General features: G+C 43.1%; 1 protein-coding gene across 4 annotated transcripts in view; it reads left to right on the forward strand.

Moving 5' to 3' along the window:
* LOC124603882 (G-protein coupled receptor Mth2-like) overlaps positions 1 to 23,074 on the forward strand; it is a 643,834-nt gene that overhangs the window by 240,805 nt on the left and 379,955 nt on the right. Inside the window, exon 1 of one of the 4 annotated variants that reach the window (XM_047136435.1) lies at positions 16,277 to 17,289. The exons of the other annotated variants lie outside the window; for them this stretch is intronic. Within the exon in view, the coding sequence (XP_046992391.1) occupies positions 16,482 to 17,289 (808 nt within the window). The 5' untranslated portion in view covers positions 16,277 to 16,481. Of the gene's footprint in view, positions 1 to 16,276; positions 17,290 to 23,074 lie in introns of those variants that run through there. 4 annotated transcript variants of the gene reach the window in all.

Below are 23,074 nucleotides of genomic sequence, written 5' to 3' on the forward strand. Positions count from 1 at the left end.
CTACTCCATATTGGTTCTGGTACATATTGTATATTACCTGTCATCACCTAGTTTACACCTATGCTTCTGAGAATTTCGAACATATTGAACCGTTTTATACTGTCGAACGCTTATCTAAATTGACAAACCCTAAGAAAGGGTCTAAATTTTTAGTAAAGCTTATTTGCATTATCAAACACAATCTCAAAACTGCCTCTACGACGCCTTTCCTTTTCTTAAAAACCGATCGGTTTGTGTCGTCGTTGACACTATTGAGTCTTTTATCATGAGAAGCAAGGAGAGGATGTTGTTTGGTGGCCAGTATCCTGCTTCCTACAACACAACTGCACAATGTATTAACAAAGTTCTTTACTTATAAGAACAAGAAGCTGCTTATCTTTAAGCAAGTTGTTGTGATACCAGTTCTTCTGTAATAGTCCACGTTAGCATCACTGTTGGTGAAGCACAAACCGCGCTTAAACATTACACTCTCATAGCCGGTGACATGAACTGAAGACCCAAACTAGAATAGTGGCTGAGACTGAGACTGGATCTGTCTGCGACTGGGCTGACTGTCTGTGCCTGACTGGGACCTCCGTTCCGCGGCGGCAATCTAAATACTTGCGGTCAAGGGAGCGTTGGCGGCTCGTTGCTTACGAATCTGTCTTTGGCCTCTCTCCTGATAGGCGCACTTGATTCACCGCCTATAACCGATCTTCTTGCAACCTTTTTGCCGACCAGTAGGCCGGCGACAGCTTACGCCAGCACTGATCGTTATCTAACATATCCTCATTTTTACCCATTTTTCTGCATATCATTCTTGCCACAAATTTTGATACCTGAGCTGTTTACCTGATGGTACAGTAGTTCTCGCAATTATCTGTCCTTGCTATGTTAGGGACTGTGAGTATGATATTTAACCGCAAGTCTGATCATATATATTCAGTCCTGTACATTCTACAAACTGACCTGAATAGAGTTTGGTAGCCACTTCCCCAATAATTCAAGACATGCCAAAGGAGCATTAGTATGCCTGACACCTTATTGAATCTTAAGCCTTTCGAGTTCTCGTCGACTGTTAAAGGAAAATTTTAGCTCTTCCATATCGACTCCCATTATTTCTTTTGTCATTAAAGAAATCCTGCTCCTCCTTGAAGTCTTCAGTATAGTCTTTCTCCTCTGTGCTTGGCAGTGAAATTGCCTTTGCACTCTCAGGGTAGCCGCCCTTGCTGTTAATTTCACTGAAGGCTGAAATGACTTTTCTATATGCTGAATCACTCCTGTCGATGACCATAACTTTTTCGAAATCTTCACATTCGTCCTGCAATTATTTCACCTTGGCTTCACTGCGCTTGTTATTTATTTCATTCCTAAATGACTGGTAATTCTCTGTTCCTTAATTTTCTTGAACATTTTATAATACCTTGTTTCGTCGCATATTGTAGTACTTCTTGTGTTACCAAAGGTTTCTTCCCAGTTATTTTCGTTCCACCAAATTTGTATGCTGAACTTCTGTGACAATACTTTTTAGAGGGCACTTACTTTTCAACTGAATCTGCTATGTGGTGTTCACTATCACAGTATCTACAGACTTAAATAAACGCTCGTCTTGTGCATTCTGAGCAGTGATTTTGCTATTACTGACTCAAATTTATAGCATGACTTAGTCTTTCTCCTCTCTCAGTACTAGTACTGAGGCCATATTCAGCCAAAACTCTTTCTTCTATTTTCTCTCCTACTACAACGTTCCAATCCTTGATAATTATTGTATTTATCACCCTTTACTTATTGTGTTAGCTGATCAATAGTCTATATAATTTTCCTATCGCTACATCTGTTGTGACGTCAGCATGTATACATACACTATTGTTGTTCACGTTGGTTTCCTGTTGAGAATAATTCTGTTTTTGAACTGTTCACTGTAACTCAGTCTCCGCTCTATCCTCCTATTTATGACCGGTCCTACATTGTTTACTGCTGCTATTGCTAATATCTTATGCTCGTTTGGCCAGATATCCTTATTTTTCTTCTATTTCACTCCAGTAACACTCATTATTTCTAGACTGTGCCATTGCATTTCCCTGTTACGATTTTCTAGCTTCCCTACACATTCAGACTTCTGACATTCCGCACTCTGTCTGGTAAGCTGTTACCTTTTCGTTGATTATTGAGCTTTTATAGGTTACCCTTATGTGTTGTCTTTAATGGAATAGTTTCCATTGCCTTCCACATCCTCATGCCGTTAACCATTACTGATTCTTCCAGCTTATAGGAACAGTTTCGCACATCAAAAGCAAGAGGGTGCCCTAAAACTCTGTTGCTCCTCCACCCCCTTTGATAAGCCACTCTTCATTAAATGAATTATGATATTCTCATGCGAAAGTCAAAATATTGTTGAATAATTGAAACACCAGGTTAATAGTTTTCATGTCAGTCCCTTAGCCCTCTTCCTGTATAGGCAGTTAACGAAAAATTTCGAAATATCGACATATAATTAAAGGCTAAAGGACGATCACTTAATTTTGGTTGGATTATATACATTAGTTCACTACTTCTCAAGGAGCACTGGCGTCCATACTCTATTCAAACAATGAAATCCACGAAGTAGATGCCTTCGGTTTTTGAAGTTACAAATAAACAGCATTTTGAATTGAAAGATCTTCACCCGACTCTTAATGAAGAGCCTTAATTGAGCTACGTTTACTGTAGGCATGGTGAAACCAATAACTGATTTAAAAACTTAGTAATTATTTATCATTAATATATATGACTTTTTGAGAAAACTCCTGTTAGAAATTTCTGAATATTGAACTGAATTATGCAGAAACCTCTTTAAAAATCTTGGCATCTTGATTATTTTTCACTTCACATGGATTTACCCCTAGCAAGAAGCAGGTGAGATACATGGACGCTTAGTCATACATGTGTTCATAATCGTAGGCGTTTGTACATTGTATATTGTGGTTTAAGCGTGAAGTAAACAAATAGATTTTTGCGAATTCTTTCTGAGAGAAGAATATCTTCAACTTGATTGATAAAATTAACGCTTTTGGTTGTTGCATAGTACATATTACATTTTAATAACACAATATTAAAAGCATTATGCCATTCCACAGTACTGAAGATATATCAGATGTACGACTTTGACTTCTTTCCGTATCTCTGGGAGTCTACTTTCAGTAGGATATAAGAGGGCGTCCCTCTTAAGAGTTGTCAGCGCGATTTCCCTGTTGTTTTTGGACTATGGAGCTGAAGTCAGTCCAAGCAAAGAGCGCTCATCCCGTCTTTCATGCGACGTCTAGTGCCGACGGAGGGCGTCGATTTGTTTCCTGCTACAAACAAAATTACCTTTGAAGCGGAATTTTGAGCGCCCATTCGATAGATCGCTCCCGGATGAGTCTAGTGTAACTTTAGGTATATCGATATGTATTATCGGGGACAGTAGAACTCGTACCACAACCAGTACTCCAATAGCGGCAACACTGACCTGGTCTGTGCTGACTGCTACCGCTAAGCATGCAGAGGTACTGCGTCGCTGCTAGAGTACTGGTTATTGTTCGAGTTCTACTGTCCCCGATAATACATATCGATAAAACAAACATCACACCAGTCTAATTTGGTGCCTCTCTGTCTAGTGGGCATGTAAAATTCCGCTTTAAAAATAATTTTGTTTGTAACGGTAAACAGACTGACGCTTTCTGTCGACACAAGGTGCCGCATGAAAGACGTGATGAGCATTATTTGTTTGGGCTGACTCCAGCTACGCAATGCAGAAATGAAATTGCAAATATCTGCTGGAACACCAGAGAAAATGAGCCTGACGACTCTTAGTGGAGATAACCTGTGTATGGAGGGAGACCCATTAATAGGAGCGTATCAGGAAGGATTTCGAAAAGGGCGATCAAGGCTTAGCATTCGATAGAGAGGCAGACGTTATTCAGTTTAGAGGAATTCGAAACCGGCAGGAAGACAAGGGTAATCACCCCCCAACAGACATTAACGGATACAACTTTCAAACTTAAATTTATGGGAGAAATTTCAAATCCACACTAATGTTCGCCAACGAGATGGACTAAGTAGTCCCCCCCCCCCCCATTTAAAATAATTCTGCAAAAATTTGTGAAGACATGGAAATAGGAAAAAAAGGGATTCCAACTCGGTATAAGAAAAGAGCAGAGAATGAAAGTGAATATTCGGGCATTTGCAGACGATCTCGCTATCTTAACAAATAGAAGAGGGGAATCTAAAATTGGCCCGGAGGAGGACACAGCAAGCTGACAAAACTCCTACGAGAAAACTCAATACACGGAAAGGAAGCCTGCAGATAATTTCCCCATTGTAATTATTATTCGCGGAATGTTGAAGGAGAGGGAAGAGGAGGTGGGCATGTCAGCCCAACGTGTTTTAAAATCTTGTTGGATAACACATGTTATTCTACGCGACAAATAGTAAGTAACATGAGCACGCTCATATATGTTCAGTATCACTTTAACAATATTCTGGTATTGATATTCAGCAGCTATATATGTGCCCCAAAAGCAGAACAAATAAACGTAAGCAACTGAAGAATTATTGTACAATGAAATTTAGGCATTTCGACGTACAATTTAATCATGAAATGCATATTAACGAACATCGAATCTCTTGCCAATGTACTTCACTTCACCAGTGCCAGCTTTAAAATACAAAGCGAATAAAATACAAATGCGATGTTAATGTATAAATAGAACTACGCAACTTGTTTAGTGACACACTAGTGGCACCATGTACGCTTTAAAAACCGCAGACTCTGACACAATGAACAAAGCATGTTAGCAATGTCAAACAGTATTTCACAAATTTCTTACATTATCCATTGTACAGTTATTTCGCACTGCGCGTCAAGCGGCGGCAATAGAACAGAGCTAAAGACAATTGGTGCGGGCCCATGTTTAAGAGCTGTACTTTCAGGTCATAACTGCAAACTGTGTGGTTTATAACTTTCTCCATTTTTGGCGTTACATATTAATTATCGGTGTGTCACATTTGCTGAGTTGCTGGTGATGCCTCACGCGTCAGTAATAATATTTTCGGTTCTAGCAGTTTACTCGCCTTTACGTAGGTATTTTAGAGGCTTTATAGGGGTGATACTCGACGGCTGAAATGTCCATTGACGACGGCGTTTACCGCGGACGGCTGCGTGAGACACAGGACACGCTAACTCATTGTGCAAAGAGAACGTAACGCTCCTCGAGGACGCTGCACAACAGCGACTGCGGCTCACGGGTAGCTTAGGCTACACGCGTAGATATACGTATTCGATTCAAAACTGATTTGTACAGAAATTAATTTTAATTGCACACCATAGAAAAAGAGGCACGAAAAATCCGTCCTGGTCACGCCACTGTGTATAATAACGCTCTGTGTGTGTGTGTGTGTGTGTGTGTGTGTGTGTGTGAGGTATTGTGCGTGCGGATGAAGGGGCCTCACTCAGATTTGTACAGATGTAGCGTTGTTTCAGATGTCCAAAATCTCTCATTTTACTTGTTGTATCGATAGTTCAGGTGGCCAATAAATACCGTCAGACATCTACAATATTCCAAGTTCGAATGAACTTGCCAACATGAATAACTTAGAAGTAGATATCCTCGGATAGCGAAGCAGCTTATATTAATTAAAGGTAAGGCCTCCGGTCCAGATTAACAGTACGGTGACAGAATATCTTCACACTTAGCGATCACATACAATCACTCGCTCGATGAAAGATTCGCAACTAAATACTGGTAACTAGCACACGTCACACTGATGCTCAAGAAAGGAGATAAGTGTAATCCACTGAATTACATATCCAAATCACTGACATCGATTTGCAGTAGGATTTTGGAACATAGACTGCTTCCGAAAGTTATGGATCACCTCGAAGAAAACAAATTATTGACAAATAGCCAACACGTATTCAGAAAATATCGTTCTTGTGAAACGCAACTAGCTTTTTATTCACACGAAATAATGGGTGCTATCGACAAGGGATCGCAAATTGATTACATTCTTATAAATTATGAGAAGGCTTTTGATAATGTTTCTCACAAGCGACTTCTAATTAAATTGCGTGCCTACGGAGTATGGTTTCAGTCGTACGACTGGATTCGTGATCTCCTGTCAGAAAGGTCACAAAAAAAAAAAAAAATGGTTCAAATGGCTCTGATCACTATGGGACTTAACATCTGAGGTCATCAGTCCCCTAGAACTACTTAAACCTAACTAACCTAAAGACATCACACACATCCATGCCCGAGGCAGGATTCGAACCTGCGACCGTAGCAGTCGCGCGGTTCCAGACTGAAGCGCCTAGAACCGCTCGGCCACCGCGGCCGGCAGAAAGGTCACATTTCATAGTATCTGACGGCATGTCACCCATCGTCTAGGGGTAGCATCTTTCACAAGCAGTCAAAAAGTCTTCGGACCCAGCTTCAAAGTCCGCCACCGCTTAAATTTTGAATAAAAATCATCATCAATAGCGGCCGGAGACTTGCGCCATAAGAAGTCACACTCATTCAGCCAACGAGCTTCTCAGAGAGAGGGGAGGAACGGACAGAGGTTCAGAGCACTGTCTTTCCCTGGGGGTGAGAGATTGTCCTTAAAGGCAGAAAAACCAGCAATGATCAACGGCATGAGGACACGGAAGGCAATGGAAACCACTGCTTTAAAGACACATAACTTGTATCCATAGGACATGTGACCTGTAATTGAAAAAGTGTCATAATGATCTCTTCGTTGGCAAAAGATTCCGGACTAGTGCCCGATTCGGATCCCCGGGAGGGGACTGCCAAAGAGGAGGTGACCATGAGAAAAAAGATTTAATAACCAACGAAAGGATAACGTTCTACGAGTCGGGGCTTGGAAAGCCAGAAGCTTGAACGTAGTAGGAAAGCTAGAAAATCTGAATATGGAAATGCTAAGGCTCAATCTACAAGGGTAATTCAATAATAATCCGCAAAGTAGACATGAAATTTTATCGTAATCAAATAGGATACTTACAAGAGCATCGTTGTTCGACATAGTCTCCTTGCGATTCAATGCCCTTGGTCCATCATTGTACAAGCTTCCTGATGCCCTCATAAGAGAAGGTTCTCGGTTGAACTGCGAGCCAGTAATGCACCGCTTTTTTCACTGCTTCGTCCGAGGCAAATCGACGGCCCCTTAATGCCTGTTTGAGTGGACCAAATAAGTGAATGTCAGAAGGGGCAAGATCAGGACTATATGGAGGATGATCCAGTACTTCAAATTTGAGTTTCTGGAGCGTTTCAGCAGTGTGGGCAGCAGTATGCGGACGGGCATTGTCGTGCAACAACACAACACCTTTTGTCAGCAATCCTCGGCGTTTGCTTCGTATTGCAGGCTTTAGCCTGGAAGTAAGCATTTCACTGTAACGTACACTGTTTATTATTGTGCCGCTTTCCTCATTATGTGCCAGTAATGGACCTTGTGCGTTCCAAAAAACCGTAAGCGTCAGTTTTCCCTTGAACGGTTGGGTCTTGAACTTTTTCTTGCATGACGAATTTGGATGTTTCCATTCCATACTCTGCCGTTTACTCTCCGGCTCGTCACCAGTAATGATCCTGCCTAAGAAGTTGTCCCCTTCGTTACCATAGCGATCCAAATGTTTTCTGCAGATGTCCAAGCGGATTTGTTTATGCAACTGTGAGTCGTTTTGGGACCCACCTTGCACAAACTAACCTAGCAGCTAGAAAATTGCAAATATATAACAACAAAACAGATGTGGATGATTTCATAGGCAGAACCGTGACTAATTTGCAGACGATGTGCCACTTCGTCAATAGTTAATCGTCTGTCTAAGAGAATCATTTCACGTGAACGCTCAACGGTTTCTTCATTTGTGGCGGTAAACGGTGGTCCGGCTCCTTCATCGTGCGTAACACTTGTGCGACCATTTCGGAATTTTTCAATCCATTCGTAGGCACTCCCTTGTAGGAAAACACTGTTCCCGTACTGTACCGAAAGTCTTCGATGAATTCCAGCCCCTAATACGCCTTTCGCCCACAAAAAACGGATCACTGAACGTTGCTCTTCTTTGGTGCAAATAGACAGCAGAGCAGCCATGATTAACAGCGCGGCAGCGATAACGAAACTATCCTAGCAGCCTGAAAATTGCAAAGATATAACAACAAATAAATAAAGCATCAACGTAAAAAATAAAGCATCAACGTAAAACAACAGTACTGCCAAAATAAACAAAAGTATATCTAAATAGCGGATAACAATTGACTTGAAAATTGCAAAGATATAACAACAAATAAATAAAGCATCAACGTAAAAAATAAAGCATCAACGTAAAAAATAAAGCATCAACGTAAAAAATAAAGTATCAACGTAAAACAACAGTACTACCAAAATAAACAAAAATATATCTAAATAGCGGATAACAATTGACTTACCTAGTAAGTTAGCGGGATCGAATCCCAGTCGAACCATGGAGTTTTCAGATTGTCTATAAACCTAGCATTAGTCTCTCTGTAATGTAGAGATTCGCCAGGAATGACACGTGGTTCGGATCACATGTTAAACTGTAGGTCCCCGTTCCAAGTTGGATAACTGGGGACATATAGGTCGTTGAAGTGGCTTCCAATTGAAAGACTTCTACAAGGCCACTGGACCATACGAAATTGTTATTACCAGAATCTATAGTGTCTTCGTCTATACATAACAAACATTAATGTCCCCCGCCACGTTTTGCTGTGTGTGTGTGAAGATTTATGTTAGGAAAAACTGTAGGGATTTTGATGCGACTTTCACTAATAGGTAGGCTGATTGACGAGGGAGGTTTGTGTACATACTTTACAAGTATTTCTTTCAATTAGCAAAGGATAATCAGTAAAGTCAAATTACCAAAGACTATTCTCAGGTACTATTGTTTTCACTAATAGGTTGACTGATACACGAGGAAAGTTATTGTATATTATTTATTATCGCTACGTCAGTAAAGTCGTCCACCCGGCACCAGTGCGAAGGCGGATCGGGTCGTTAATATGTTATTTTTAAAGTGTTTGCGGAAGAAGTTGACGATACCTCCAAAACCACTAACAGAATTCAGTAAAAAGCTGCTTTCTGTCATGGATTTTCAAGTTTATTTCGTAAAGGGTGTTACAAAACGCAAGACATTCTATGGAACCACTCGCCTTTGAAGACACTGTGGTCAGCCCCGACAGCCACCCATTTAGTGTGATTATGGAGAAAATGATCCTTTATAGTCCCCTCACCCTCACCCCCCCCCCCCCCCCCCCCCCCGCCCACCACTTCAACTCTCATCACCACACTCCAGCCCCAGACACTGAAAACTGAGCTCTCGCTTTCACGGACTGACCAGAATATGCCTACGGATGTGACCAGAAGATGACGTGTTACAGTAATATGAAAGTCCTTCAAAAATGTTCAAATGTGTGTGAATTCCTAAGGGACCAAACTGTTGAGGTTATCGGTCCCTAGACTTACACTACTTTAAACTAGCTTATGCTAAGAACAACACACACACCCATGCCCGAGGGAGGACTCGAACCTCCAGCGGGAGGGGCCCCGCAGTCCGTGACATGGCGCCTCAAACCGCGCGGTCACTCCGCGCAGGGAAAGTCCTTCGACAGGCCGTTTAAATCGTCTCCTAATTATCTTGAACACTGCGTGCCGAAGTTTGTTCTGCAGGGCTCGTGGAGTTTAATTCCAGACATTTTGTAATGAGCAGTGTTCATGTGATGCCGAGAACATACTGACGTTGTCAAGACGACGACTGATACTCAGTACAACCAACCGACAACGGTAGGAAGCTTCAGCTCCATGTCCTCCTGTCTCAGCTCGCAATAGATTAGGAGGATCGTTCAATAAGCAGCGCAACATTTTTTTTTTTTTGAAAGCAAGTTTGTTTTATTCAGATTTCCAATACTCTTTATTATTTGCCACTCTTTTGGCTGCAAGACCCTGTTTTTCAACATAATCTCCGTTCAGTGCAACTGCCTTACTGAGAGGACCTGTCTGCCCACATGATACCATTCTGGCCAACGTCAGAGGTATCATATTGCTGCGTGAACAATCTCCCCGTCAACCACGTACTGCTTCCCGCGGAGCACATCCTTCATTGGACCAAAGACATGGAAATCTGAAGGTGTGAGATCCGGGCTGTAGAGTGGATGAGTAAGAACAGTCCAATGAAGTCTTGTGAGCTCCTCTCGGGTGCGCAGACTTATGTGAGGTTCAAATGGCTCTGAGCACTATGGGACTCAACTGCTGTGGTCATAAGTCCCCTAGAACTTAGAACTACTTAAACCTAACTAACTTAAGGACATCACACACATCCATGCCCGAGGCAGGATTCGAACCTGCGACCGTAGCGGTCGTGCGGTTCCAGACTGTAGCGCCTTTAACCGCTCGGCCACTCCGGCCGGCAAAATTCGTTCTTATGTGAGGCCTTGCGTTGTCACGGAGAAGTTCGTTTGCCCTTTTACGGCGACGAACATGCTGAAGTCGTTTCTTCGGGTTCCTGAAGGAATCCCAGTGCACGTCAGCGTTGATCGTTGCACCATGAGGGAGGATATCAATCAGAATAACTCCTTCAAAGGTTTAGAATACCATCGCCATGGCTTTGCCGGCTGTCGGTGTGGCTTTGAACGTTTTCTCTGGAGGAGAGGTGGTGTGGTGCCATTCCATGGATTTCCGTTTTGTGTCTCGTTTGAAGTGATGAAACTATGTTGACGATGTTCAACAAAAAATTGTCACCTTCAGCCATGTAACGCGCAAGCAGTTCCGCACTGATAGTTCTTCGTATCTCTTTATGGTCTTCCGTTAGGTGGCGAGGGACCCAGCGGGCACACCTTTTGAGTACCCCAATTGGTGGACCAGTGTATCAGTACCACCAGCAGAGACGTCCAATCGAGCAGCGAGGTGTTTCATTGTGATCTGTCTATCACTTCGAGTGAGAGTGTCAGCATGTTCCAACATTGCAGGAGTTACACCTGTCTGCGGTCGGACGGCACGCGGGAGATCGGACAAGTTTGTACAACCTTGTTGTGCGGATGACCGATGTCTCGCCCAACGACTTACTGTGCTTTTGTTCATTCTCCGAGGATTATCTGCGATGCTCTAGTTTTCCTCCAAAAGGAACTCAACGACAGCTCTCTGCTTGGGGCGCACATCCATTATGCCATTTTAAAGACTGTGTGTGGCGCTGCCACTTATCGGAACTTCATAAAACTGTAGGAGCTGAAGCAGGAATATTCCACGATGTCCCAAAACAAATTCCGCATTATTTAAACCGAAATTGGTCGAGAAAAAGAAGTGTTACTTTACATATTGAACAATCCTCGTAACTCCGTTCCATTACATGCAGCACAGTCCGTCTACTAGCAAAACAGGTTCGAAGGGGAGGGACAGAGGCTTTGAGAGTGGCCAAGGAGTACTAGGCCGAAAGAGATATATGACCACTTTACGCGACTGGAAGTCCAAGAATATTTTTATCTTCCACTGCATTCTTTCCTCGACGAGCACTTTTGAGATGAGGGAAGGTCGGCTGAATGACTTATACACAGACCAGTGGTTATTAACAAACTGATCTTTCCACTTTGCAGCAGTGAACGCTGTTACGAACCCCGCTGGCAGACTGAATTGTGTTGTGTCGGTATGACAACCCCACACCATGCCACCCGCAATTAATGCCCTCACCAACTGAAAAATACGAGAATGCATTGTCTCTTCAACAAGGTCACATTTCATTTCCTCTTCGGCTCTCGCCCATCTCAGCTAGTGCTCCGTCTATAAAGAAGTCCATGTCCGCTGGAAGCTAAACTCTAAACAGGTTGATGTAGTATTTTTTGTTTTTATTTTTAGACCTTTCTGCAGCGGTCGCGATTTTACAAGTAATGTGGGATATACACAGTGGCCAGAAACAGTCTGATAAGCTTGTTAGTGTGTAGCAGGGCAAGTTGTGGTGAGAAATAATTGTTAGGAAAAAATTCGATACTCTGCCTCGTTTCCGAGTTAATTAGCGTTGAAGTTAGCTGGTCAGACCGTAGCATGCGCGTATTCAAGCGGCCCGCCAGATAAAATTAGTATAGCGTAAATGATAGCGAACAAGACTGCTCAGCCTATGGCTCGGGTTCGATCCTTGCTACCGTTCTATGTCCAGTCTTTATATCGCTCTCTTGTTCGGTTTTAAGAAACCAACAGAACAATACGTTTGCTGACACCGTCCCTGCGGGAGCCGCTTGAATTTGCGCGCGCAACGGCCTCATTGGATAACTTCAATGCTAATTAAATCGGAAACGGAGCAGCGTATCGAATTTTTTTCTTAACAATAATTTCTCAGCACAACCTACCCTGCAACATCTTTAGAAGCTTTTCAGACTGTTTCTCACCACCCCGTATAACGTCTTTTGCGACTGTAATAAAAGTCTTATTTAGAGGAGATGCATTTCGCTTTATTTTAAAGCAATTCTAGTGGTCACTGCAAAAATGTGGTTTTGCTTGGCAAACAGATTTGTAAGAAAAAACACGTTGTTACAGTGGCCACTGAAGATGCTTTAAAATAAAACAAAAAGCGTCTGGTCTAAATAAGGCTTTCCGTACAGTATATCTGGGTGAACTGTCTGTGTCACAGCTTGGGCTTCGTTTTCAGAATAAATATTTCACAAGGCCGCAGACTTACGGAAATGGTTTACTATGTGTCAGACCGGGACTCGAACCTAGAACGCTGCCAAAATGGGCAACTTAGTCGTCTGTGGAAGGAGGGTTTCTTTAAGAAGATTGCAATCCATTTCCTCTTCTGATATTGCTCAATGTGATCTTAAATTACCTCGGTGGAGACGGCAGTCGATATTACACAGGAAATATGTGTGTGTGAATTACTAAAGGACCAACCTGCTGAGGTCATCGGTCCCTAGACTTACACACTACTTAATCTAAGAACAACACACACACCTATGCCCGAGGGAGGACTCGAACCTCCGGCGGGAGGGGCCGCGCAATCCCTGACATGGCGCCTCAAACCGCAAGGCCACTTCGCGCGGCCAGGAAATATGAAGGGAAACAGAATGAGACATCGGATGACAAGAGACCACAACGCTTTTCCTGTCTGTCATCCATAACTACGATCTTTAATTATCTCCATGGAGACGTGACGTTAAACTGAAACCTTGCGTTCTCCTCCGTTCTACATCAGTCGCGCGGATTCCGCAAACAAGATCTAGCTAACCCAGACCACTCTGTTCGTTGATTAGGTCCAGTGCGTTGCAGACATCGACGCCCTGGTTGATGCCGTGATCTTTGACCTCACGCGGGCGTTTCATACAGTTTCGTACCGTGGTCTAGTGTCGAGTTTAGCGAGTATCGTAGCAGATTCACGACTGGATTCAGGACTTCATTGCAGATGCTTTTTAGTTACATGTTCTACAGATGAGCGATACATTTATCGGAATGATGTGGGACGATTCAGTTTACAAGGTATGTATAAGTGAATACTGCTAAAGTTAATGAACAACTTATTTGTTTTGTCCTACCATGAAAAAAACTAGATTTTTTATATAGGCTACCAGTACCTAAATAAAAATTCGTCTATGGTACAGAAGGAGTTGTCCTGAGGAAATGGTTTTAGATTAGATTTGAAACTTTCTTCGCTTCCTGTCGAGCATTTTATGTTATTGGGCAAGTGATCAAAAAGTTTTGTCGCTTACTTCTGAGCCACTGACTGCCTTAGTAGCTGATGGGTAGTAAAGGCCATTTTTGCCTCCAGCGTCGTAAGTATGGTCACCACTGTCCTTCTCAAATTCTTATCGATTATTTATAATGCATTTCATTAGCGAATATGATGCAGGTAAAATGCCTAACTTATTGAAAAGGTACCTACATGACGACCTCTGGTGAATACCACATATTCTATGCACGCTTTTTTGTAATCAGTACTTTCTTTCTAAGAAAAGACTTGCACCAGAAAACTATTCCGTAAGTCGTTACTGAGTGGAAACGCGCAACATATGTCAGGATGTTAATATATTTGTTTCAAAGACTAGTAATTATACGAAGAGGAAAGATATCTGAGCTTAATTGTATGAACGGTTCGGTAATATGCTTCTTCCGGTTGAAGTTTTCATCAGTATATACACCTAAAAATTTAGAGCATTCTCCCCTTTTTACTGACTCCTGTTCATGTGCTGCATCAAATTGAAGGTATGACTATTTGTCGTACAGAACTGAATGCAGTGTGTTTTCTCAGTATCTGAGGAGAGTCCTTTTTCAGAGAACCACTTGATAATCATGTGAAAAGCATCGTTAATAAACTATTCTGTTACGATCTCTCTAAGAATATTTATTGTGACACTAGTATCGTATGCAGAGAGTGCCAATTCCGTTTGATGAATGTTAAGTGAAAGGTCATTCATATGTATAAGGAATAGGGGTGGATACCTAGGATTAACCAAACGGTGCGTCCTAAGGTGGAAAGAACAGATGAAACAAACTGTAAGAAACTCAAATGCCAAACTGACAGAAGCATCTTAGCGAAATGTTATTCATACAGGAAAGAAGCAGTTACAAAATACTTTTTCGAACGATTCTTGAGTACTGCTTAACTGTCTGGGCCCCTTACCAGGTTGGGTTGATAAAAGAGGTAGAGAATATCCAACGAACAGTTTAGCGAGTCACGGAGGTGCTCAACAAACTCCAGTGGCAAACGCTGCAGTTGAGGTTTCGTACATCAAGGAGATTTTTACTGTCCAAATACCGAGAGGGTACGTTCCGGGAAGAGTCGGGAAACGTATTACTCACTCCCAAATTATTATTATTATTATTGTTGTTGCTTCTGCTGCATCCGTCGTCTTAAGTAGAAAGACTGGCGTGACGCAGCTCTCCGGGCTGCTCCAGCGTGTGCAAGTCTCATCATCTCTGCGTAACTGCTACAACCTGTGCTCGTTTGAATCAGCATATATTATTCATCCGTTGGCCTCCTCCTACAATTTTTACCACGCCCAAACCACACTTACCTCCATTACTAAATGGATGATTCCTTCATGTTTCAGGCAGTGTCCTATCAACCTAATCAAGCTGTGACACAAATTTCGTTTTTCCCTCGTACGATCAACACGACCTTATTAGTTATTCGACCTAACCATCTAACCTTTAGCATTCTTCTGTAGAACCACATTACAGAAGCTGCTATTCTGTTCTTGTTTGAACTGCTAATCGTCCACCTTTCACTTCTGTAGAAGTCTACACTCCAAATTCCTTTAGAAAAAATTATTGAACATAAATTTGTATTAAGTCATCACAGTGTTCATTTTCAGAAATCCTTTTCGTGCTGTAGCCAGTCTGTATTTAATATCCTCTCTACTTTTCGCATCATCAGTTATTTTGCTGCCTAAATCTACTCATCTACCACTGTTTGTGTGTCATTACCTAATCTAATTCCTGCGTGTCTCGAAATGACGACAACCATAAAATCAAAGAAATTATAGCTCATACAGAGACTTACCGGACAGTCATGTTTCCAACACACCTTTCGCGAATGAAAGAGGGAAGAGAAGAAAACATAATGTTACCGTCCACCACACACCTTAAGGTGATTTGCAGAGTATAAATGAATGTGGCGAGGAACCTCATAGGGGTGGGATGGTGAGAGGCCACAACTTATTTCCTCTCTGCATGGACCGATGTAACGTTAAACTGAAACCTTGCTGGCCGGTCGGAGTGGCCGAGCGGTTCTAGGCGCTACGGTCTGGAACAGCGCGACTGCTATGGTCGCACGTTCGAATCCTGCCTCGGGCATGGATGTGTGTGATGTCCTTAGGTTTAAGTAGGTCTAAGTTCTAGGGGACTGATGACCTCAGAGTTGAGTCCCATGGTGCTCAGAGCCATTTGAACCATTTGTACCTTGCTGCCACATTTCGTGCTACTCCAGTTGACATTACACAGTGAACGAAGAGGAAAACCGATTGAAACATGGGATAATCAGAGACCAAAACCAACCTATCGAAAGGTGGGATAGTGAAATATCAGTATCTCAGCAACCTGTGATTTTTAATGATTTCGGTGGGGACGCTCTTTTCCTACACGCCGGTCCGTTTTACATTTGGACTGTGCAGCAGAACTTTGTGAGATACGGGACGATAAGGACGACTAGGTGCAAGCGCATCCTGTAAGGATTCATCGCGACCGGGGAATCACACCAGACAGAGGAAAGGGGGAAGTCAAGGCTGCCAGCCGTTTCCGCAAGCGCAATCGTTGGGTTCCACGAGCAGACGCAGCCTGCGCCACAGTCCGACGGCGCGTGTCTCGCTGCGCACACCGTAGCCAACTCAGCGGTCGGCGATCTGGCTCCTCACTGGAGTACCGAGAACTTTATACAGCAGACCGATAACAGCGTGTACAGTGATTCAGCCCAAGCCTAGCTGGATCATATTGTCGCTGCGTAGCAGGCCGACCAGGGCAGCGAATCATTCGGTGCAGTGCAGTGCAGCCGGAGAGTAATCGAGATGGCGCGCGCCGCGGTTGTGCTGGCCATATGCCAAGCACTTCTGAGCGCCAGTTCAGCTGCGCCTTGTGCCGAACCTCCCGGCCGAGATCCTGCGTGTCTGGACAAACCAGTGGAGATGGTGCGGCCACAGGAAACTGAGGAGGGCGACATGGTGGACATGGAGACTGGGACCGTCTACCCCCGAGGACTGTATTGGCCCAAGACGGAAGATGGCAATATTACCTGCGGCTGCTCCCGGCCGGTACGCCCGCAGCTCGTCAAGTGTTGTCCTCCCGGGGAAGCGCACCGGTTCGACGAGTATCACGAGTCTTACGAGTGCTTCGAGTACGACGGGGCTTTCGGGCCCGTCGTAACCGGACCGGGCGGTAATTATTCTCTCAAGGACTACGAGAGTACAACGATGCTGCCCTGTAAAGTTTATATACCGCTAATGCCGGAGGAGGTCGTGGAAGTGTCGGCGACCGGTAGACTTCGTACGGTTCTGGTGGACGGCATGGTGGAGCCCAGACGTTTCTGCTTAGAGACACTCGTCAGCGAAACGGGCGAGGAGCTCGTGGCCGGGCTCTGTTGGGAAGGGCACGAGGTGAAGCTGAACGCGTCACAGATCATCTACATCGCAACGACGGTGGCGTCGACGCCGTTCCTGCTGGCGACTGCGGTCACGTATGTGGTGCTTCCCCAGCTGTGGACGCTCCACGGCCGCACCGTTGCGTCGCATGCGTCCAGCATGTTCGTTGCGTACCTGTTGCTCTCTCTCACGCAGATACTCAGTGATGTCATCAGCGACAGCGCGTGCGTCGCCTGTGGTGAGTACGCTGCTCATTTGCTTAAAATATATTCTAAAGTTTGACATCTACATATTGTTCATTTTAATTGTGTTAACTCTCAAGCCCCCTCTATTGATGTAGAGATCCGAATCCACAACTCCCATGGATACAATTAGCGTTAGTCGTTTGTTGACAGGGTGCAGGTCAGCTACTTGACATGTACGTTTCAAGAAATCTTATAGCTTTATAAATAATAAACAAACACTTCGATCAATCTAATAACTCGTCCAGCAAGTTCTTTACATGTCTTGTACCATGGCCTAATGTCCGTGTAATAAATAACTTCGATTATCTTGGTTTATTAATAATCTGTTCATAAACAATATGACATCGATCCACAAAACGATCGAACTATACGGCTGCCCCTGTGAGTCAGTGTTGCCACCTTCACCCTAGGCAAAAACAGTGAAGTGCCATCTTGTAAACATACGCACTTCTGTCGCCTGCTAAAGCGTCTGCCAAGATTCTCACCACAACAACCGCTCACATAGGTGCTGCTAGAGCCAAAAGACGCCGCCTTCAGTTCAGGCTCTACTTTTATTCTAGTGGTTGGTGATGTCATTTCCATGGTGTCAAACAAAGCCTGCGTCAGAATTACAAAATGTCCTATAACCTAAATTAAGTATCGTGTAAATTCAGGTTATGTTGATGGCTGATAATACAGATGCATCTGTGCATCCAATTGTCATTGGAGATCCCTCACAACTTGCGGTTGTGGTTGCAAGGATAGGTCTGATTGAACCATATTGTCAACTGGAAGCGAAGCATGTGACCTTTTTAATGTTTGCCAATCATTTATTACGTCACGGTCGTTTATACAAAAAATATTCCTTTAACCGATTTAATAAGTCACAGCTGCAAAATACTAACGCGAATTCTTTACAGACGAATGGAAAAACTAGTAGAAGCGGACCTCGGGGAAGATCAGTTTGGATTCCGTAGAAATGTTGGAACACGTGAGGCAATACTAACCTTACGACTTATCTTAGAAGAAAGATTAAGAAAAGGCAAACCTACGTTTCTAGCATTTGTAGACTTACAGAAAGCTTTTGACAACGTTAACTGGAATACTCTCTTTCAAATTCTGAAGGTGGCAGGGGTAAAATACAGGGAGCGAAAGGCTATTTACAATTTGTACAGAAACCAGATGGCAGTTATAAGAGTCGAGGGGCATGAAAGGGAAGCAGTGGTTGGGAAAGGAGTGAGACAGGGTTGTAGCCTCTCCCCGATGTTATTCAATCTGTATATTGAGCAAGCAGTAAAGGAAACAAAAGAAAAATTCGGAGTAGGTATTAAAATTCATGGAGAAGAAGTAAAAACTTTGAGGTTCGCCGATGACATTGTAATTCTGTCAGAGACAGCAAAGGATTTGGAAGAGCAGTTGAACGGAATGGACAGTGTCTTGAAAGGAGGATATAAGATGAACATCAACAAAAGCAAAACGAGGATAATGGAATGTAGTCAAATTAAATCGGGTGATGCTGAGGGGATTAGATTAGGTAATGAGACACTTAAAGTAGTAAAGGAGTTTTGCTATTTAGGGAGTAAAATAACTGATGATGGTCGATGTAGAGAGGATATAAAATGTAGACTAGCAATGGCAAGGAAATCGTTTCTGAAGAAGAGAAATTTGTTAACATCGAGTATAGATTTAATTGTCAGGAAGTCGTTTCTGAAAGTATTTGTATGGAGTGTAGCCATGTATGGAAGTGAAACATGGACGATAACCAGTGTGGACAAGAAGAGAATAGAAGCTTTCGAAATGTGGTGCTACAGAAGAATGCTGAAGATAAGGTGGGTAGATCACGTAACTAATGAGGAGGTATTGAATAGGATTGGGGAGAAGAGAAGTTTGTGGCACAACTTGACTAGAAGAAGGGATCGGTTGGTAGGACATGTTTTGAGGCATCAAGGGATCACAAATTTAGCATTGGAGGGCAGCGTGGAGGGTAAAAATCGTAGAGGGAGACCAAGAGATGAATACACTAAGCAGATTCAGAAGGATGTAGGTTGCAGTAGGTACTGGGAGATGAAGAAGCTTGCACAGGGTAGAGTAGCATGGAGAGCTGCATCAAACCAGTCTCAGGACTGAAGACCACAACAACAACAACAACCGATTTAGGCAAGTAGTTGGTTGCCATCTTCAGATATGGTTTTGTGTAGATGTGTAAACAAATATAGGTAGACACTTTCAACACCATAAAACCATTTAACAATTCAATGAATGTACATCATCTCGCCATATCTTCTAAGTCGTGGGGTCAATACTACCTCGTATGTTCCTACATTTCCCCAGAATCGAAATTCATATTCTGGCTTCTGCCAGTTTCTATACTTCTGAAAATAATTCGTATCAGTATTTTGCAAACCAAGACTTATTAAACGGCCGGCCGGAGTGGCCGAGCGGTTCTAGGCGCTGCAGTCTGGAACCGTGCGCCCGCTACGGTCGCAGGTTCGAATCCTGCCTGGGGCGTGGATGTGTGTACTATCCTTAGGTTAGTTATGTTTAAGTAGTTCTAAGTTCTAGGGGGCTGATGACCTCAGAAGTTAAGTCCCATAGTGCTCAGAGCCATTTGAACCATTTGAACTTATTAAACTAATTGCTCGGTAATATCCATACCTGTCAACAGCTGCCTTCTTTGGACTTGGGAGTATTACATTCTTCTTGAAGCCTGAGGGCATTTCGCCTGTCTCCTATATCCTGCACACCAGGTGGTACAACCTGTCATCCTTGCTCTCCCAAGACCAAAAAATGGTTGAAATGGATCTGAGCACTATGGGACTTAACATCTGTGGTCATCAGTCCCCTAGAACTTAGAACTACTTTAACCTAACTAACCTAAGGACATCGCACACATCCATGCCCGAGGCAGGATTCGAACCTGCGATCGTAGCGGTCTCGCGGTTCCAGACTGAAGCGCCTAGAACCGCACAGCCATCTCCCAAGACCCTCAGTAATTGTGAGGGTATCTCGACTATTCCAGGGGTCTTGTTTCGACTTAGATCTCTCAGTTCTTTTCAAACCCTTCTCGAAGTATCATGTCTCTTAGCACATCTTCATCTACTTCCTCTTTTCTTTTTATTATATAGTCTTCTAGTTCGTTTCCCTTGTATAGCTCTTTTGTACAATCCTTCAAACTTCGAGCTTTCCCTTATTTAGTCAATAGCGGTTTTCCGTCTGTGCTCTCGATATACCGCTGCGTCTCCTTTCTCCAAACGTTTCTTTAATTTTCCCGTAGCAGGCATCTATATTTCCTCTAGTTATGCATACCTCTAGATCCTCGCGTTTCTCGTCTAGCCGTTGTTGCTTTGCCATTTTGCCCATCCTGTCAGTTTCATTCTTTAGACGTCTACATTTCCTTTTGCCTTCTTCAATTTCTGAAATTTTATATTTTCTCCTTTCGTCAATTAGATTCAAAATCTCGTGTGTTGTTCAAGGATTTCTACTGTCTTTGTCTATTTGACCCTCTGCTTCCTTCGCTATTTCAGCTTTAAAAGCTACCCATTCGTATTCTGTTGTATTCCTTCCCTCTCAGTCAATCATTCTCTAGTGCTGCTTCGGAAACTCTTTAACTACTTCTTGTTCGTTCAATTTGTTCACGTCTCGTCTCCTCAATGTCCAACCTTTTATAGTCCCCTTAGTTTAAATCTGCATTTCATAATCAATAGATTATAATCGAGTCCATATCTGCCCCTGAAAATGTTTTACAGTTTAAAGTCTGGCTTCGAAATCTTTGGCGTGCCATTATGCAATCAGTACGAAACCTTCGACTATTCCAGGTCTCTTTCATGTATACACACTTCTTTGATGATTTTTGAACCGAGTGTCAGCGACAATTAAATTGCGCTCTGTGCAAAATTCTACGAGACGACTTCCTCTTTTATTCCTTTCCCCCAGCCCATGTTCTCCTACCATTCTTCCTTCTCTTCCTTTTCCTGTTATCGAATTCTAATCCCAAATCACAATTAAATTTTCTTCTCCCATAACTATCTGAATAATTTCTTTTATCTCATCATGCATTATTCCTCATTATCTGCGAAGATAGTTGGCATATAAATTTGTATTATTGTGAGGGGTGATAGCTTTGTTCGTATTTGGCTACGACAAGACGTTCAGTGCGCTGTTCATAGAAACCTCCCCGAATTCTTATTTTCTTACTTTTTATTAGTCCTACCCTTGCATTCCTGCATTACGCCTACAGGATAACTCTGTATTCAGCTGACCAAAAGTCCCATTGTTCCTGCCACCGCACTTCATTAATTCTCATTATAGCTTAAACCATTATAACTTAAAGCTGATCATTATAACTTAAACCTGTTCATTTCCCTAATCTCTAGCCTACCTATCAGATCTTTACAATGCCAGTTTTCTTTTTCCTGACGATGAAATCCTCAGGAGCAATCCCGGCGCGGAGAACCGAAAGGGGACTATTTTACCTCCGGGATATTTTACCCAAGAAAATGCCATGATTATTTAACCACACAGTTGCTAAATGCCTTTCGCAATAATACGGCTGTAATTTCCCATTGCTTTCATCCGTTCGCAGTACCAGCACAGCGCGACCTTGTTGCCTAATGTTACAAAGGCAGATCAGTCAGTCGTCCTGACCGTTGCTCGTGCATCTACCGAAAAGAGTGCTGCCCCTTTTCAGGAGTCACATGTTTGTCTGGTCTCTCTACAGACACCCTCCGTTGTGATTGTACTTTGTGTGGCGTTGAGGCACTGGTTCATGAGGAAGATAGGGCTGCTACTATTTACAATTTCGATCAAGGGTCTTGTGGATAAAGTTGGAGGCTCTGTGAGGGCATTCACGGACGATGCTGTTGTCTATAGGAAAGTTGCAATGTCAGCAGACAGTAGCGAAAGGTAGGAGGACCTGCTGTGGAGTTGACCCCGGACGAAAGTAAATGTAGCGTGATGCGCGTTAGTAAGTGAAGAAATCCACTAGTGTTCGATTGCATTATTTGTAACAAATCACTGGAATAGTAACTGCGGTAAACTACCTAGTAGTAACCATCTGGAGAGACCTAACGCTTAATGACCACATAAAACAGACTGTAGAAAAAGCGGTCTCATTGGGAGACTCCTAAGGAAATGTATTTCATCCACGAAAGGAGTGGCTTACAAAGCACTCTTTCGTTCCATTCTTGAGTACTGTTGATCGATCTGAGACCCTTACCAAGTAGGATTAACAGATGGGGCAGAGAAGATCTAATAAAGAGCGGCGCGTTTCGTAACGGGATCGTTTCCTCGATGGAAGAGCGTTACGGAGATGCTCGACGAATTCCAGTGGTAGTTGTTACAAGAGAGGCGTTGTGCATCACGAAGAGGTTTATTGTTGAAATTTCGAGACCGTTCGTTCGCATAAGAGTCGGGAAACGCATTATTTCCTCCTACATAATTCTCGCAAAATGATCACAACGATAAATTAGATGTCACACGGTGCTTTAGCGATTGCCATTTTTCTCACGCACCATTCGTGAATGGAACAGGGAAGTGGAGAAATAATGCTGTTACCAGAATTACATTCCATAAGATGGCTTGCAGGATACTGATGCAGATGCAGTTTATCGCTGCTCTGTCGAAATACTGAGGGGCATTTTTTTTTATATACACTGACCAATAAGAGTCAGTTTGGCCACAGTTTTTGCAGGCTGTAGACCTGATCTTCCGTTCTCGTCCTCCTCTTACAGCTCTTTCGGACTTGGTTGTTTTGATTTAAATGGAATACTGAAAGAACGGATTACCAAAACTCCAGGACTC

The sequence above is a fragment of the Schistocerca americana genome, chromosome 1 (genome assembly GCF_021461395.2).
Source record: "Schistocerca americana isolate TAMUIC-IGC-003095 chromosome 1, iqSchAmer2.1, whole genome shotgun sequence".
Taxonomy (NCBI): domain Eukaryota; kingdom Metazoa; phylum Arthropoda; class Insecta; order Orthoptera; family Acrididae; genus Schistocerca; species Schistocerca americana.